The sequence below is a fragment of the Alnus glutinosa genome, chromosome 6 (assembly GCF_958979055.1).
Source record: "Alnus glutinosa chromosome 6, dhAlnGlut1.1, whole genome shotgun sequence".
Taxonomy (NCBI): Eukaryota; Viridiplantae; Streptophyta; class Magnoliopsida; order Fagales; family Betulaceae; genus Alnus; species Alnus glutinosa.
In genome coordinates, this window is record NC_084891.1 from 2,415,816 (window position 1) to 2,433,819 (window position 18,004).

General features: G+C 36.4%; 2 protein-coding genes and 2 long non-coding RNA genes across 7 annotated transcripts; 1 reads left to right on the forward strand and 3 right to left on the reverse strand.

Moving 5' to 3' along the window:
* Nucleotides 1–86: 86 nt before the first annotated feature.
* LOC133870277 (uncharacterized) lies at nucleotides 87–4,327 on the forward strand. Of its 3 annotated transcripts, XR_009900673.1 has the most exons (4): nucleotides 87–1,733; nucleotides 1,827–1,866; nucleotides 2,747–2,900; nucleotides 3,424–4,327. It is a non-coding gene; the product is annotated as an uncharacterized LOC133870277 (long non-coding RNA). The 3 variants fall into 3 exon arrangements; XR_009900672.1 differs by having other exon boundaries at nucleotides 87–1,866; XR_009900674.1 differs by lacking the exon at nucleotides 1,827–1,866 and having other exon boundaries at nucleotides 87–1,081.
* A 440-nt stretch (nucleotides 4,328–4,767) lies between these two features.
* On the reverse strand, nucleotides 4,768–7,327 carry LOC133871014 (putative pentatricopeptide repeat-containing protein At1g12700, mitochondrial). The gene has a single exon (XM_062308349.1). It carries the CDS (start codon nucleotides 7,118–7,120, stop codon nucleotides 5,273–5,275), a length of 1,848 nt encoding a protein of 615 aa, XP_062164333.1. The 5' UTR covers nucleotides 7,121–7,327; the 3' UTR covers nucleotides 4,768–5,272.
* Nucleotides 7,328–7,857: 530 nt separating this feature from the next.
* On the reverse strand, nucleotides 7,858–9,379 carry LOC133870331 (uncharacterized). Its single transcript, XR_009900698.1, has 4 exons — nucleotides 9,244–9,379; nucleotides 8,885–9,107; nucleotides 8,641–8,805; nucleotides 7,858–8,198 (listed from the first exon to the last, which is right to left on the reverse strand). It is a non-coding gene; the product is annotated as an uncharacterized LOC133870331 (long non-coding RNA).
* A 3,335-nt stretch (nucleotides 9,380–12,714) lies between these two features.
* LOC133870329 (probable phytol kinase 3, chloroplastic) lies at nucleotides 12,715–17,910 on the reverse strand. 2 transcript variants are annotated; one of them, XM_062307419.1, is made up of 6 exons: nucleotides 16,484–17,910; nucleotides 15,870–15,937; nucleotides 14,282–14,407; nucleotides 14,075–14,126; nucleotides 12,934–13,095; nucleotides 12,715–12,849 (listed from the first exon to the last, which is right to left on the reverse strand). In XM_062307419.1, the coding sequence occupies exons 1-5, from the start codon at nucleotides 16,523–16,525 to the stop codon at nucleotides 13,045–13,047; spliced, it is 339 nt and encodes a 112-aa protein (XP_062163403.1). In that variant the 5' UTR covers nucleotides 16,526–17,910; the 3' UTR covers nucleotides 12,715–12,849; nucleotides 12,934–13,044. The 2 variants fall into 2 exon arrangements, with proteins under 2 accessions (XP_062163403.1, XP_062163404.1); XM_062307420.1 differs by lacking the exons at nucleotides 12,715–12,849; nucleotides 12,934–13,095; nucleotides 14,075–14,126; nucleotides 14,282–14,407 and adding exons at nucleotides 14,446–14,992; nucleotides 15,182–15,297.
* Nucleotides 17,911–18,004: the final 94 nt, after the last annotated feature.

Here is an 18,004-nt window from a genome sequence, read left to right on the forward strand (position 1 = left end):
AAAGGACAGTTTTACCCTTCTGGATCTAGCGATTGAATTACAATTCTCTCCAAAAAATCAAGTTCTGGAATCAACACAATTCCAACCCTCCCAAGTCCCACCTACACAGCATCAACAAATGTATGGTGTATTGTTGTTTTATGAAATGAAGATGAGTGGTCCTCCTGCACATGATTCACTTTCCATGAGATGGGCATCTGCATTTAGATTATCTATACAAGCATGTGAAGAAAGCTAGTTAGAGGGAGAAGCTCTGATCTCCTCTTGTGAAATCATCCTCGCCTCCTCATGAGACTTCCCCCTTTATTTATCAGGTTGGAGTTATTTCTCCTTTTTCTTCGTTCTTTATGTCCTTCCGTCTTCTGTTTGTTTTTTGCTTGCAGGTTTTATAGCGCACCTCTGTCTCCACCGCCGAACGTTCGGATTCTCACCGTCCCCTCCGGTCTTCTCCGCCTTCCTCTGTCCTCCCTGAGAATACTGAGTTGATGAATAACGTGTAACATTTTCTTGAAGCAGACATAAATCTAACATGTATTGACATTTATAGTTACACAATTACAATTGACTGAAACATAATGGCAGCTTTGAGTTGGCTTTCCAGAAGTTCCCAAAATAGTATAATTCTGTACACGTACGTCTACCAGGATCATATAGCAGCAACTAGCAAGTCTTTTTTATTTTTTTCTCCTTATTTCCCTTTCTAGTCAACCATAAAGCAATTCACATTTCAAAGTTCACACTCTTGGATCTATTTCTTACTCCATGCGAGAACTCAATTACCAAGAAATGCAGTTTAGAGATCAAAGAAGCTGAACTTCTAACTATATAAGCTAACTGCTCAAATAACATTTCAAATTGCAGGTTGCTTGGAATGCCAAGTTCACAATTACCACTTACATTTCTATGTAAGGTACCATATGGACATAAAGAAAGGAGGCTTAGGATTCCTCGATTTATCTTACCAAAATCTATCTTTCTTGTTACTTTTCCGTCTCACGTTAGGTAGGCACGTAACAATTGCTGCAGATTGCTGAAAGTATGGACCAGTCTTGGTTTGGATGTGGATGGTTCGAGCTTGTTGGTATGCAGTCTTAATCCAATATTCTCTTTGTGTGAAAGTGGCACACCTGAAATAATTTCATTATATTTCTAAATTCTCTAATGTGGATAAAGTCAATACAACCATGTCAAGTCCATTCAAAGTTCACACTAAAATTCTAGACTTAGCTTCTAAGACTCAAATGACCTGCAACTTCATCATTCATGGCATAAAAGGAAAGAAAATTTCTAGTCCACTGGACTACCATTTTGCAGGGAAGGAAAAGTGTTTTGAATGACAACTAATTAGATAAGTGAACAACAAACAAGAGGTTTTCCCTTAAAAATAAAATAAAAAAAATTTACCCTAAATTTTTTTTTTTCTTAGTTTTGCAACGCAAATTGTTTTTTTCAATTTTTCTCCCTCAAATCCCAAATGCTAGCTCTGCCCCTGGTTGCAAGAAGCCTTGGATGATTGTGTTATATGTGATATGGTAAGGTGAACAACCATTTTCCTCTATTTTCTCAAATAGCTCCCTTGCTTCATTTAGTAGTTCCTCTTTGCAAAGCCCTTTGATCATTAGTGATTCATTGTAGTGTTAGTGTAAGTCCAAAACTGTGTCGGATCAACAATGGCAGACTGATATTTTGGCATCAAATTGGTCACATTTTGTTGATTCTAAAGAGAGGTGCAGGTATGCCAGAAGCTTATTCTGAGAAACAATTTCAGTTGAGTCGTAAAGGTTTCAAAAGTTATAATCATGCAAAAATCCTTCATGTTCATGTAGTGTCTGGATGGTTTGGAATCAAATTGCTATAACTCAATCGGTATTACCACTCATGCTTCTTCTAGAATATTAATTGCCTTTCAAATTCCTTCTCTTTTGTTTTTGGCTTTTGTTTTTGTGTGGTTATTTTGATATTCAATCACTATGTATTTCTTTTCTTGTCCGGAACTTTGTAATTAGGGAAGGGAGAATTGTGTATTTGCAAGATGAATCCAATCCAGACTTTTGCTTTGAAATTAAGCTGGTACTTTTTTGCAGAAATTGCTTGAAAATCAGTTTGCTTGGCAATAAGTCAGTGATGGCCCCTTCTGAGTGGTGGCCTCAAGCCTGTAGGACCAGTACTCCATTTTGGCTTATAGTGTACATGGCAGGAACTGAAGTATAATAGACAGGCACCATAACAAGAAATTAGTTAATTTTTTTACAAAGCTTAGTTTCCTTGAAAACAACTACGATGGTGATTGCTTGAAAAATATATATATATATTTTTTATTTTCTGAATATTTATGCTGAATTAAAATTTGATCTACCTGCAAAAGGATTTCTAGTATAGTCAATATTCCACCTGCAAGTTTCTTACAATACAATTATTTTTCTATTAGAAGAAAAAGTACAATTATTTTTCCGCGGCTCTTTTATATGAGGCTGATCATCTAATTAATACACTGCAGCCTCCAAAATAAAATAAAAAAAAATAAAAATAAAAATAAAAATAAAAAAAAATCATTTGGTATCTGGCCGGTCATTTACGAGCTTGGCTATAGCGCACTTATACCACTAGCAAAGAAAGCCAAACGATTTGGTTCACTTTTCCTAAAGATGTCATAATTTATTATCATTTTTTATCATTGTCTTGTTGGCAAGTAAATGAAGTGTAAAGATAAAATATTATGGAACTTGACTATGTTATGTCATCACAGGTCGCCTCTTCCTCAATTTGTGAGGACTCCCCATGTAGCAGGATATCTTGTGCTTGCCAACCCTTCTATATTTAAAATACCATTTCAGACTCCTGGGTACAACAATTCAAATTTGCAGCCTGAATCCAGCTGTCTTTCTTTTGCTCCTCCAGAGGTAATATAGAATTCCTAACATTTTGTTGGTGATATGGCTTTTGTTCTGTTATTCAACACAAATCTAGGGCTGCTTTGAAATCAACTTCACTCTTTTAGTAATAGTAAGGCACAAACTCATCATTTAGAACCAAACCATTACAAGCAACTCTATTGTAGAATTGAAATTGCATCATTTGGAATATTATCCTATACATGCTTATCAAACTCATTTCAAATGCTAAGTTGTACAATATATATATATATTAGTAGATAATAGAGCTGTATCAAATTTTGTGGAAGTTTAGAAATAAATAACACTATGTTTCAAGTGATTTTGAGATGCCTTATAACTAAATTTTGATAGGTGAAACTACTGAGATCATCAAGATGACAATTAAAACCCATCAGGGGCCTTATTAAAAGTTAATATTATCAGCACTTGTAGCATGTCTAAAATATTAATTGTTCTTGCTTTTCTGGCTGTACATGCTTAGCATTTTAAAGTGTTGTGTTTTATGCTTCAATTTGGTTGCCATTTGTAGTTGGCAGCTATCGTTTGGTAGATACCAGGCTGACGAACAGGCTTGGGTGGATACTATAAAATCTATAGGAAGTGGAGGAACTGTTAGAATTAGTACCATGGACTGGCTGAAAGGAAGAAGTTATATGTGGGACTTATTGATGTCAAGAAACTGTCAAAGGATGCATCCATGCATGCTGCACAGATTGAGTGCCTCCCACTTCGGGTTGTTGTCCAAGTTCTCTTTTGTTAGCAAGTTAGAGCATCTGCTAGTGTTTCGTCCCTTGGGCAATTGGCTAAGAAGAACAGTAAAAAGAGCCAAAGTAGCATGTAGTTGCTGTCATCCCGATCCAGGCGAATATTCAATAAACTGCGGGTTGTGGGTAAAGGACATGGAGTCAACCAAAGCTCCAAGACATCCGGGAGTCCTCAGAGCCCTGACTTCATTGGTTCCCGGAAACACCACATCCTCAGCTTCAGCTTCAAGACACAGGAGGCATTCCATCTCCTAGAATGGTATTTGGGGATTCATTTAGATCCAAGTGAAGAAGATTCAAAAAAGTGTAACAAAAGTGGTAGGTTTTTATCATATAGCTTATGATTGGGTTTTAACTTTTTAGCTGCAAAATATTCTGAATATGGTGTACTGCAGGGAAAAAAATAAATAAATAAAAGGTAATGAGCCTTTCCAACCTTTTGGGTTTGTTCTCTCCCTAACATCCTTTGGCTCCAAACTGTAAGATTTACCTATCCTATAAAAGTCCACGTAGGTCACTGGAGTAGGGCTCTTTATGCTTTATTGATGCTTGATGCTTTCCTTGCACAGGATTTTGATTACTTGAGCCTCTGGGCAGAACTTTTAGGTGAAGTACATATGTTGTACCTTCAGTTCCCCATTGAAAATAAACCACCATATCTTAATCAAATATTACTTGGATAATATTTTCTTTTCAATACCTTTTCCTCAAGTTTGATATGTGAGAAGACGAGTTGGCATAATCAAGCTAATGAAAGACAATAATTGCATCACTACACGGGCTTGGAAACACTGGAAAGAACAATTGAAGCAGTTTAGAGATTGTCCAATTGTGCATGAGTACATGTTTAAGCACACAAATTTCTTCTTCAGAGAGTTAGTACATTCTCTAATTCACTTACCAACAAATAAACACATTCTCTGATCCTAGTTATCGTGGATAAGCGTTATTTATTCAAGTTTCAGTGTCTCATATATTAAGAAGATGAAGTTTCAGTGTCTCATATGGAAAGCTTATTTATTTATTCATTTCATTGTTCTTTTTTTTTTAGAGTTTTCCATGAGGAAAGCGATTTTTTTTTACTTTGTGTACTATTCCATCTCCAAAATCTCTCATTGAAAGTGTTTACTCTCCCTTACTAGTAATTCAAAAGACAAACAGGAAATTTGATTATTCTTGCATTCTAGGCTATCTCCTACAAGATCAACATCCTAACGGGAGAAATCACCATAGACGGGAGCCTAACAAATATAATCAAACAACCATTTTATAACATAAATGAAAATTTTATTTAATTGACGAAACACTTAAAAGTTTAACTTGGTGGCCAATAAGCATACAACCATCAAGAACCCCAAATTTCAAATGAACAATATTCTGCAATAATTCTATATCAACAAAATGTTTAAATACATCATTAAGAAAACAATACATCATTACAACACAAAGTTTTAGATAACAAAATAGGAATAGCAATACACAACAGTAGTCCAAAAGACACGGAGAGAAAAATTACCTCAATAACTTGTAGCAAATATATTTGTACCTTAAACATTTACTCTGTAAATGTTAGAATATAGAATTTGTCCTGCACATTGAAGAACTATAAAGCTTTCACACATATATTTGAAAAAAATCTTGTAATGTTTTATCTGCCTGATTAGTAGACAACAACTCGATCAAAATGGTTGTAGTGGTCGTATCTGCCGAGAAACCATTTTCAACCATCATCTGGAGATATTTCACTGCCCATGATGTCTCATTATGTTGCAAGAAGCCTTGGATGATTGTGTTATATGTGACATGGTCAGGCGAACAACCACTTTCCTCCATTTTCTCAAATAGCTCCCTTGCTTCATTTAGTAGTCCCTCTTTGCAAAGTCCTTTGATCATTATAGTGTAAGTCTTAACATTAGGTTGCAAGCCTTTCGTAGGAAGAGTATTAAAGAGTTCTCTTGCGGTCGTTAGTTTCCCAGCATTACACATACCATCAATCAAGATACTGTAAATCACAATATTAAGATCTAACATTTTGTCTTTCATCTCATGAAACAATGACATTGCCTCTTGAAAGTGTAGATTCTTACACAAGCCATCTAACAAAATAGCACAAGTTTGGCAATCTGGAGGTTGCCCACAACCTTGCATCTCATGGAGTAGCTCTAATGCATTCTTAGGTCTCCCAACTCGGCAAAACCCACCGATAAGAGTATTATAAGTAGCAACATTGGAAAAAATTCCCTTTGTAGACATTTCACGAAAAAGACTCATCGCCTCATCAATTCTTCTATTTTTACAAAATCCGTGGATCAATATGTTATAACTAACAACAGAAGGTGAACAACCCTTTCTAACCATCGTATTAAATGCTTTGATAGCTTCATCCATTCTATTTTGTAAACAGTAACCGTCAATCAAAGAATTGTAAGTGATTGTGTCGGGCTCTATGCCTCTCTGAATCATCACATCAAAAACTTCTTTTGTCTCTTTCAACATCCCTTCTTTGCCAAATGTGTCCACCAATATGCTGAATGTTCTTACATCTGGCATTATTTTCCTTTCAACCATCTCCTTCCATAGTTTAGTTACCTCATTCCACCGGCTGAAATTGCACAGGCCATGAATTAAAGAATTGTAAGTGAAAACGTCTGGCTGAATTCCTCTATTTGGCATTTCAGAGAAAAAAGTCAAAGCCTCAGTTACCAATCTGTCCTTACATAAACTATCAATGATTGTGTTATACATCACTATATTAAGATTTCCTTCATCCATCTTTCTTAACAATCCAATAGCTTCATTGGTCTTACCTATTTTACACAAACAATTCATTATCGTTCCATGGGTAACTGTATTAGATTTGTAGCCTATCTCCTCCATTTTGTTAACCAAATTCATAGCTTCAGCAATTTTACCCCGAAGACAGAGCCCCTTGACAAGAGTATTAAGAATTATACAGTTTGGTTGAAAACCAAGTTTCAAAATTCTAGCTAAGATAGAGAAGCCGAAATCCACCCGATTCGAATGGCAGAAGCAATTAATCAGAATGCCCAGAGTATATACATCAGGAGCAATTCCTGAGAGTTCCATTTCTTTAATCAGAGAAATCACGGTTGAGTGATGCTTCATTCTTGCAATGGCAGTCAGCAATTGAGTAAAATCCACGATGGAAGGCAAAGGGTGTATGTGAAGCATTCTATCAAACAAGCCCAAGGCATCATCAAGATTCCTTAAGCTTCCAGATCTGCACCGATCTCTCACAGATTGCAAGAAATGATTGGGGATTTCCACATTATCTCTACCACTATTGGTAGTGTTAGCAGAAGTAGAACAAAAACTACGACAACGATAATAATAAAAAATTTGAGCATTTAAAGAAACCCTTAAATGACAATGATGAGGATCGTTAAGCAAATGATTGAAGAAGAAAGCAAGAGAGTTTGTAGACTTAGCAGCCGTACCCATTTCCTGATGTAGAAGCCGATCTGATGCGGTGGTGGCTCTGCTCGCCTCAGCAGAAATAACAGAAGAAGTAGGTCTGATGTACGAGTGGCTCTCTCTATGAGAAAAATGGGAAACTTTCACAATCTTCCGCAACGTTCAGAGAAAAGAGAGATTTGGTTGATCTTTCCAACCAGACAAAGCACACGTGTTATCTCCCCTGTTACCTTGATTTTTGTTTTACACATCCAAACGACCGTTTTGCCCTTATTGATCTAACGATTGAAAAAAAAAAAAAAAAAAAAAAAAAAAAACTCGTGATCATTGTTTTGTCGTCATTTCCGTTTTGCTTAATTTTTTTTTTATTTTTTTTTATAATTATATATTACTTGCATTTTTCAAATTTTTAGATCATTATTAATTAGGGTCATAATCTTTTACAACTTCTGAGTTTTGTCTTTCATTTTTCTTTTTAATCATTTCCGATGGCTTAACAACAATCTTATCGAACTCTTTTTGGGCTTGTGCTGGATGGATGGTAAGAGGAGCTAGAAATTGACCTTTATATGATTTTCATAAATGTGCTATTCAATTATGATATTATTGATATAAAAAGAAGAAGTGTACAAGAGCAGGACCAACCTAAGTTATGTAATACTTGAAAGTAATGGAGTTGATTTGTTTTGTAATGAGAGTTGGATGTTTAGTGTCCTACATTTGTGTACTAGTGCAAAGAAAATATGCACACTATTTTACACACCTTTTAAATTAGTGCATACCTCTGTGTACTGATTTGAAGTTGCATAAATGTGAACAATGTATACAATGCACATTTGACTTTAGATTAAAAGTGAACAAAAAAATCATATGAAAACCCCATAAGCTTGAAATAAGGCAACATTCTACAATTAAATATCAAGCAATCAGCATTACCCTAAAATGTCAAAACTATTAGCACTATAATAAAAAATCCTCTCCCGCCAACATCCAACTAAACCAATCAAAAAAATTGTTTGTCCCAACTATATCTTTTGGCTTCTTCATCTTGTTTACATCACATCATTGGAGAACTTGCATGTTGCACTGGATATCAGGCTTTATCCTGCATCAACATCACGAAGGCAAAAAATCAAACAAAAGAAAACTTGTATTCTAACATAACTGAATGCTATATCAAGAAGAATACAAGAGAAAATGAGCACAGTTGTGTGAATCAGGAAAAAAAAAAAAAAAGAGAGAGAGAGAGGATGTGTACAAGCGCAGGAGCAACCTGTGCTCAATCCGTATTATTTAATTTTGCTAATATGTTATCTATTATTTGTTTTTGGGCTAACCAGTAGTATCTCAATTTCAACAATAACTAAGACCGTAATCATGCACACCAACAAAGACCTCGTACTTCATCCACTATATTTCCTATCTACAACAAAATCAATAGTGTAAACTTAATCAATAAAAACATAAAGAGTTACTTCAAACTGAAATTGACATATATCATATCTTAATGGTGGTGTCCATTGATAAAATAGGAGCCAAGCTCATACCTATTGGGCCAGCACTTTAGGTCTTCTTCCGATGGTTTTAAGTAGTAGGTCAATGAAGGATTTCACATTGGGATCATTTGGGAGCAGAGGTTGAGGATTATCATCAATTGCCCAAATCTTGTTCCTTGCAAATCCATGTTGTTCTAGTGACCCACAGTTTCCAAACTTCAAAAGCATTAATATTTGATGCATCAGTAAGAAATTTTCAAAAGTCATGCATGTAAACAAGAATGATTAGAAGTACCTGTGGGAAACAAATGGGTATTCCTTCACGCATTGATTTTGGAGGCTTGAAAATGGCCTACATTTTATTGAAAAGAAGAGATAACCATTTGATTTAACAGAGGGATGGCTCTCTTTTTTGGATAATTGAATATTTATTGATCTCTCTCGTAGTTCATTCCCGTCGCCAATGGAGGTCACCAGCTGCCACCACCGCCAGAGGTTGCCCGCTTGTTGCTGATTTTCTATACAAACCAAACACCGAAAAAAGTTTTCAACTGAAATAATTTTCCTGAAAAAACGATTTCACTAAAAATATTTTTCAACAGTAAACATTTTTTGTCGAAACAAATGGTGCCAAAGGCTAAATAGAACTCCTACCAAGGAAAAAAGAAAAAAATAGCCTTCAAAAAAGAAATATTCTTGATCTGCCCAACTCAGCAACATACAGACGACATGCCTAGTTAACCACCAAATTCCACCCAAACGATTGTTCGATGCAGCCAAGATGCTTAAGAGGCATTGTCACGCCCCCGTTTTGGGATGTAAGGGGATACGTGAACTTGAGAAAAATAAAATCATCCACAAATATGATTCTTTTTATATTAAAAGAGGATACTACAATAAACACAAAATGTAGATTAATACCCATAATTTCACATATGTTATAAGTCTTAGTAATATTTCCGCCAATACAAATAGTCAGGGATCACAAAATAAGACACTGATCATATACAAAAAAGGATAATCCGGTCTTCGTACTATTTCTTGGAGGGAAACCCCTACTATCTCCAAGCTGGTCCGGACTAGCAGTGTCATTAACTATACATAAACAAAATAAATCCCTGACTAAACGTTACGATCATGGGTTATCAAAACAAACATAAACCCACTGATCGGCATCAATGGGCCAGAACTGTGAATCATCATAGGTGGCGACCCCAATGGGTATGCCCGCTATGAGGATGATGATGTGAAGCGCCATCTGTAAAGAATTGTAAGGGTAAGGGGGTGAGTTCAACAACTCAGTAAGTAGCACAACAAAACAGAGAATAAAGTATAAAATTTATTTACACATTTAAAAATTTTCACATAAATAAAAATTCAGTAATAATAAGAAATGTGCATTCATAATAATCATTCATAATGTGTAAGTTTTGTCTACCACTGGTCCACTTCCGCATTTTTACCATGAGCGGTGCACGTTGGGCTCGTCCATAGGACCGATCCCGAAGGACCCATAGGCTCATCCTGTCGTCACAGGGGAGAGCTGCCGGGTTAGGAAGCTCCCTAGGTGAGAACCTCCCCGGCCGATAGCCCCACACTTTTGGTGTGGTTGCCCCGCTACCCAACATTGTAATTAGTGTAAGATCCGGATCACAGCATTATGGTACCGTGTGACAAAACTTTGTGTGGTGCACATAAAACAAGTATTCAATCATAATTTCATCATCATGTTCATATAGTGCGCATGTAGCACATATATCATCATCCTCATTCTCATGATACACATCTAGCATATAATTACCATCTTCATTCATTCTTGTGATTACAAATAACATATTCATTATTTCACACCTGGCATAATAGAACAATTAATATTAAAGTGAAAGTCTTTCGAAAATTCCCGACATTTTTCTTTTGAAAGGATTTTATTTAAAAAAAACTTGCCGGGGTTTTTAGGGTTGTGTTTCCTTACCTGGCAAATCTTGAGTGGGTTCCTTGTTATATCTACCTAGAGTAGATCATAAAATATTTAGAGGATACTCAATAGGATAATCCAACTTGGCACACATAAAACTTGTAAAAAAATATATAACATAATGGAAACTTAGGCATATGAAACCAAAAAAATATGTCTTTCATTTGCTCCTAATTTATCAGTTCTTGTTACCACATGTTGGAGCATAATGATAATGTTGTAGCCATCCGGGCATGTAACCATTTTTGGCACAAAGAAGCAAACTAATGATATTTTAAAAAAAAATGGGTTCAGCCCAATGATGTTCATATAATATCATAGGGATATAAATTATGCACCTAAGTCTAATAATCCTCAAATTTTCCATTTGTATTAGAGATTCCTCCTTAATGGTCTTTAGTGACAAATTTCCAATGGGGCTTAAAATATATGCATCTTTTTGTCATTATTAAGAGGCTTAATTTATAGACTATGTACAAGATAAATTAAGAAGGATATCGAAACAGGTTACTAAATATGAAGGATAGTGAAGTACATTCATACATTGTTTTGGAATGGAGAAAACAAAAAAAAATGAAACCTTTACTATACCAAAACTATCTATGAGCTTGACAATGCACAAATTCAACTCTGTATCAGCGTAGTTCAAATCACCACCATAAACAGAACAGATCTTAAAGATGCCATAACTTCAACCAAAGTTTAGAGCTAGATTTTATTTCCACAAGCTAATAGGTATATTAAGCTCAGTTTAAGAGAAAAAAAAATCTGTTGATCTACACTATCCAAGCAACCAACCAGAACATAAACTTTTGACAGGGTTCAAACTAAAAAAAAAAAAAAACACAAAAATCCGAGAAATGCTTAACCCAATTTACACCCGAAAATACAAAATCACAACAAATGTGTCATCCCTCGATCTGAAAAATCAGAATCAACAATTTCACACCCAAGCCTAATTCGGTACACCAATCTCATTTCCCTAAACTATTGCCAACGAAAAAATCTGGGAGGAGTTCATCATACTTTACAAGAACCCATCCAACAAAACCCATTAGAAACCGAAAATCAGAAATTCCAATACCCGGTTGAAACTCTTTTCTTTTTCTCCACCGAAGATCCCCCTTAGAAACCAGAATTTTCCAAAACAAATCAACCCCAAACTGAAACCATATCAAGACTCATAGATTTCTCAAAAACCCACTCAACCCATATTCTGAAAATCAAGAAAAACTCTGAAATTTACACTCACTGGGAGCCGGAAATCGCCGGAAAAACGCCCTCCGGTGGCGTCGCCGGCGCGGGGCCGCGATCTGCTGGCCCTGCGGTTCCGTCCGCCCAGTCCGGTGGCTAGCCCACCGGCTGGGTCTTCTCTCTTCCCCCACCTCCCTTACTCGGCCGGTCTCTCCCCCCCCCCCCCCCCCCCCCCTTTCCCTTCTTCGGCTTCTCTAGTTCTCCCCTCAACCCAACTCTGTCTCAGCAACCAGAAAAGCAAAGAAGAGAGAAGAAAGAAACAGGGGAAGGAAAGAAATGCTAAGGGCGTCAAACCAAAGAAAAAGGAAGAGGAAAGAAAAGAAAAAAAATAAAATAACTTCCAGCAACATAACATTTCAAGAGTCAAATAATCGCAACCCAAAAACAGAAATTAAAGCTTCAACTCAACACAGTTTAATCAGAGATTTTTCTCAGAATTACAGTGCTACGAACCACCATAAATTATTCACAAAAGCTTTACAAACGAAACACAGAAGATTGATTACCTGCTGGGTTAAGTTCTGAAAATGACTAAGAAGCTGAATTCCTGCCGATGCCTTGATGCATGGCGAGGACAGTGGTTAAATAGAAGAAGAAAAGAGCTGTCGTGGCTAACAGGTTGGTGCATAGGCTCAACGTGGGTTTCATTGGACTGAGACATGGCAAGAAGTGTCTGGAGCTTTTTGCAATTTGTCACGAGAGAGATGAAAGGTGGAAGACGTCGTGCGAGTGAAAAAAAATAATACTTCTTTAATTAAACGACGCCGTTCAAGAGGACTGGTGATTTGAATTTTTTTTTTTTTTTTTTTTTAACATATATGTATATATATATATATCTGTAATTATTCTTTTAAGCCCAAGAAAATATTGAAAAGAATTTGGGGTGTTATAGGCATCAATGAGACAACATGTTACAAAATACAGCAAACCTCTTGGCCATTCCTTTAGCAACCGAACAATCATCCATCTGCTGGATACTTGCAGCGAAGACTCCATAAACATTCTCCTATACATCGATAAATCTGGAGTTCCTGAAGTAAAACAAGACAAATGTATTACACACTTGTCCCAGTCGCTGAATACACCAGAACCAAAATGAAGTTTATTCCACTCACACTGCAATCTCAATCAGCATCACCAAGTCCATCACCCCCGTCCCCTTTCTTGGATATAGGTGCAAAATGAGAACTGGATTTCTTTGTTAGTGAAGCAATTTCGGCATTTTTTCACAAGCCTGCTCCTGGTGATGGGTATGGACGCTGTTGAAAGAGAGGACCCTGAAACACACAAATAAATAAATATAACCTTTTATACTTGAAGCATTGGATAACCTCAAGCCATAAGACAAACTTCTTACAGGCCTCTGTTTATATGTATTTTCAGAATGTGTTGCCCCCTCGTGGCCCCTTGGGAGGTGAGAAGAGAGGGAGGGAGGGGGGGAGTGGGGGGTTGGATTGGCAGATGCAGGACACAGTGTCATTTGCCAAAGTTATCCCTCAATTATAAGTGTGAATACATTTTAAAACAGGTAATCATTAAATAGGTACATGTCCTTTTGTCATTGTTGTGTGACATTGACATATTGTTGGAAGAGATCCAACATCTATTTTATGCCAAACACTCGTGCAGCTGCAGACCGGCAAACTTTAATCAACCAAAAAGTAACAACCATCATTTTTTTTTATAAGTAAGAGTAATATCATTAAAAAACACAATGCTCCATCAAGTAAGACCCATCCTATTGCTTTTGCAAGCCAACATCAAGAAAAACGCCCGTGATGCAGCACCGAGTCTCGGGCCATATATGCAGTGGTCACTCTCAGTTTCAAAAGCAGTAGGTACTGAAGCGAACCACACAAAAGCAAGTTCCAGGGAAAACTGATTGGCTAAATTCCATCAGGACTAATTCATGAATAAGCATGCTAGATCACATAGCCAAGCCAGTGAGAATAAAAGTTTCTAAGAAGTTCCAGTCTAAAACTGAGTTATTGTCACTATTACAGTATCGCCACATCTTTCATGTCAAGAAAGCTAAGATGTCTGACCTTTTTCGCCAACATGTTTGTCATATACATGAAGATGGGGAATATATCTCTAGAAGATATGGTCAGACCCACTAAACTCAAAAAAGTCTTAACGCTATTTGCCAACTACTGAGAAAACTACATGATCCATTTTTCCATTCAGCTCCATCTCTTGTTGATCAAATAAAAAAGAAAAGGAAAAGAAAAGAAATTCATCAAAGCAAAAGCATACCGTGGCAATGGTATTAGCTACTCGGGGCTGCACTCCTTTTAGGCCCACAACCCTGCAAAAATAAACATTAGATGAGATTAACCATTCAGGCACTTCTCCAGGGACATGCCAAATCTACTGCTATTCAACATAATCCCAAAGGGGAAGAGGGGGGGTGGGGTGGAGGACTTCTATAGTAGAATACTTGAATCAAATATGTAAATGTACCAGCCACCACGAGGAGCATCAGAATAGGAACTTGGGTCCATAGGATCCAACTCATCATCCTCATAATAAGCACGTTTCCTGCTTCCTTCTCTACTTCCTTTCCTCATTGGAGGTCTCCAATTGGACCTGAAAACCACAGTGAGATGCTCAATTCTTATTCTTGACTCGTCTGCACACGGGAATACTAAATCACTACTTATCCCAAAAGTTTAATCTTATTGGAAATGGTAAATTTAATTATTTAATTTATACTTTAACATTCTCCCTCAACAAGTAAAACCCAACGCGTGGAATATTTAACTAAGAGGAAATCGTAAAATCAAGATTCGAACTTAAGACCTCTTTTTCTATACTAGAATGAAGAAGAGAACCAATGACACATGGGAAAACCCCAGGGAGTAGGATCCTCTCTATTTCATCTCAATCCATTACACCAATGTTGAGGCAAGAGAGACAACCAAAAAACCCAAAACCATTTCCCAACTTCCCCGAACAAATCCGAATAAGGAGAAATAGTGCATATACCTCTCAAAGTATCATTTATCACAAGCAAAAACAATAGATTATGCAGAGGTCAAAGAGTAATAGTGGGGGGGGTTACAGATGCCAAAAATCCGGCAGACACCATTGCTACACTACCAGCTACAGACTTGTTTCTGTTGTAGGGAATTTTATCACTACCAAACCAACTTCCAATTATGTCAGCTAAACCTGAAACAGGGGAAGTAAAAGCCCATTATTTCCTGAACAAAATGAGAAAAAGTTAAAAAATAGAAGATCTAAGCAGGTATGCTGTTTCTTATAATTGTGTAAGAGCTGAAGTTAACTACTACAACGGCTTAAGTCTACCCAAATCAAGCCAACAGAACAGACAGAGTAAATTGACTCGATAGGAATTACCATCCCCAGCACAAAGGTTACAAATTGCTGCAATTGAAATGGGGGAAGCTCTCCAATAAATTACACAGGCCAAAGTAATTGTTGTGGCATAGTAGAGTGGTCCCTTAAGAAGTTCCCTGATGCATGAAGTAAGCTAAGGACAAACTGAAAAGTCATGTGACGATATGAATAACCAATCAATCAAAAATGTGTGCATATTATATCCTTAAAACGAAAAATGTTTTTGCTTTGAATCTATGCTTAGACGTGGCTCAATTTTAGAAAAATTGATTCCCACCTAGGAGATATCAGAATTTGTATGGCAACCCAGCAGGTAGAACCTTAACCAGTTTCTTATTTTGGATTACCAGAAGATATAATATCAAAAGTCCAGACAAATTAACCTCATTTCTGATATGGGTCAACCACCTGAGTCATTTCATAGCAAAACAGAATCTCTCTAGGTGGGATCAAGTCCAGGGAAGAGAAGCAGGTATATACGACTCATTTTTCAGACAAGCATTCCCAACCAATAATTCTCTCAGAATTGTAACCTATAGTCTCCGTGTCTGGTCATTGACTTCACTATAGCCTCATCTTTCATTATTCCAAGTCCCAAGACAAGCATTCGAAATAATTGGTAATAGCTATTCAGAAGGCAGAAATGTAGTAAAATTATGAAAAACTTCATTGATAATAATAAGATTACCTGAACAGTGGCCAGCAAAGCATGAAAACCAGCCCGATGCTTACATGCACAAACTTCCGATTCAACTTCTAAACATAACAAAAATAAATAAAAGAAAAAAAAAATTAACAATATGGAAAAAACCTTAGATGCACAGGCTTTGGGGCAGCATGTTATGCTTGTTTGTCCCATTTTAATCGACTGCATTGAATTATGAAGAGAATTATTCCTTTAATTTTGCAAGCAAAACTAAAATGACATTTGGCCACAAAAAGGGCCAAACTAAAAGAGAAAGGAAGCTAGTCAAAATCCATCTCATATAAAATCTGAAAGGCTAAGTTTGCATGTAAAATTTTTGAAGACAACGACATGGGAATTTTGGTATATACATGTATGATGTATCGGCAAGTCAAACTCCAAGCAGTACTCGAAAAACAAGTGCACGTTCTCGTGAATTAGAGAAACAAGAATCAGCCACTATGAACCTATTCTGTTTTACCACCATATCCTTAACTTCCAAAAAAAAATGGCCGATTGAATATACAACCTAAATCAAGCACCAAAACAAACAAATCCAAGCAAAACCCAAATGAGTGAACCCAAAAAAAGAACAAAGAATCAACAGAAAAACAGACCGGTGGTGTCGTGGTTGGTGGACGGAGGCGACCAAACCGCATGAGTTTGAGAGAGATCAGCCAGATGGAGGGCGGCGGCACTGTCTGATTCTTTTGAAAATTCTCTAGTCATCTGGGGTACCCAAGTTCTTTAATCATCAATTTCAGCAAGTTCCTTCTCAATACAATGACATTAATTCCGCAAACCATTTATGGGTTTTAGCTCCAAAAAAGTTATAAAATTGTAATCCAACATGCATATTTGGATTTATTATCACTAATCCTGAGGAAAAGTTAGACCTGTGGATGGATGGTTTGACAATCACTAATCCATCTCTGTTGCTGCAAGATTATACTTGATTATGAAATATCATTCTTGCATGTGCACGTTGTCTAGTTGCATAATGAGATATCAGGTATCAAAAACAGAGCTGGATTGGTGGTTAATTCAATTAATTATGTGAGCACATGTTATAATGCAAGTTGCAACCCAAGATTCTTTATCTTGTTTGATGTGCAACCCATAACTTTGATTATTGTTGGATTTTATTGGGTGTTCCAAGTGTCTGATCTATTGTTGGTATATGAAATGATGATGAGTGGTCTTTCTCCACACAATTCACTTTCCATGAGATTGTCATCTGCATGTATATATTCTATTTGCATGTATAACTTTATAGTGACCTTTTATCGGCTTAGCATATTATGTCCAACTCGCGCAGATATGTGTCATCTGAATCGGCAACGGATGTCATCATAAATGTTGGTGAAGTAAAGTTTTACCTTCACAAGGTATGGTCCCTTTGTTGCTTTCCCATCAAGTGAGTTGAATTTTTATATATTGACTGTTTGAATTCTTAGTTGTCCTATTTATATGGATTGGTCATGCCTTCAAGTTTTGATGACCACCCATAAAAATTTGCAAAACTATGGAGATTTAAATGTTGCTAATATTCAAACTGTTATGAGAGAAGTGCTAATGCTGTCATTTATACATACAAGCATGTCCTATTTATATCGACTGGTCATGCTTTCAAGTTTTGATGACCACCCATAAAAATTTGCAAAACTATTGAGATTTACATGTTGCTAATATTCAAACTGTTATGAGAGAAGTGCTAATGCTATCATTTATACATACAAGTATGTGAAGAAAGCAGGAAAGTGGAACTAGTCCAACCTGATATTAGAAGATTTGTGTATGGATGGCTATGTTTTACTTTTTCACAAACTTGATTTGTGTAAGCATCTCAAGCCCACATCAAAGGCCGAAAACTCCAACCAAACACATGCTATATTAGGTAGTTTGATCACTACAAACCAAAGTCACATACACTTGAGGGTTTGCTTAACTATATCATAACAATGATACATTTCTTTTATCATAATATCCCTATTATGGAATATTTATCGCATAAATAAAAAATTAATTTAATTGATGAAATACTTAAAAGTTTAACTTGGTCGCTAGTAAGCAAACAACCATCAAAAACCCAAAACTCCAAATGAACAACATTATGCAATGAGAAATTATACACACAT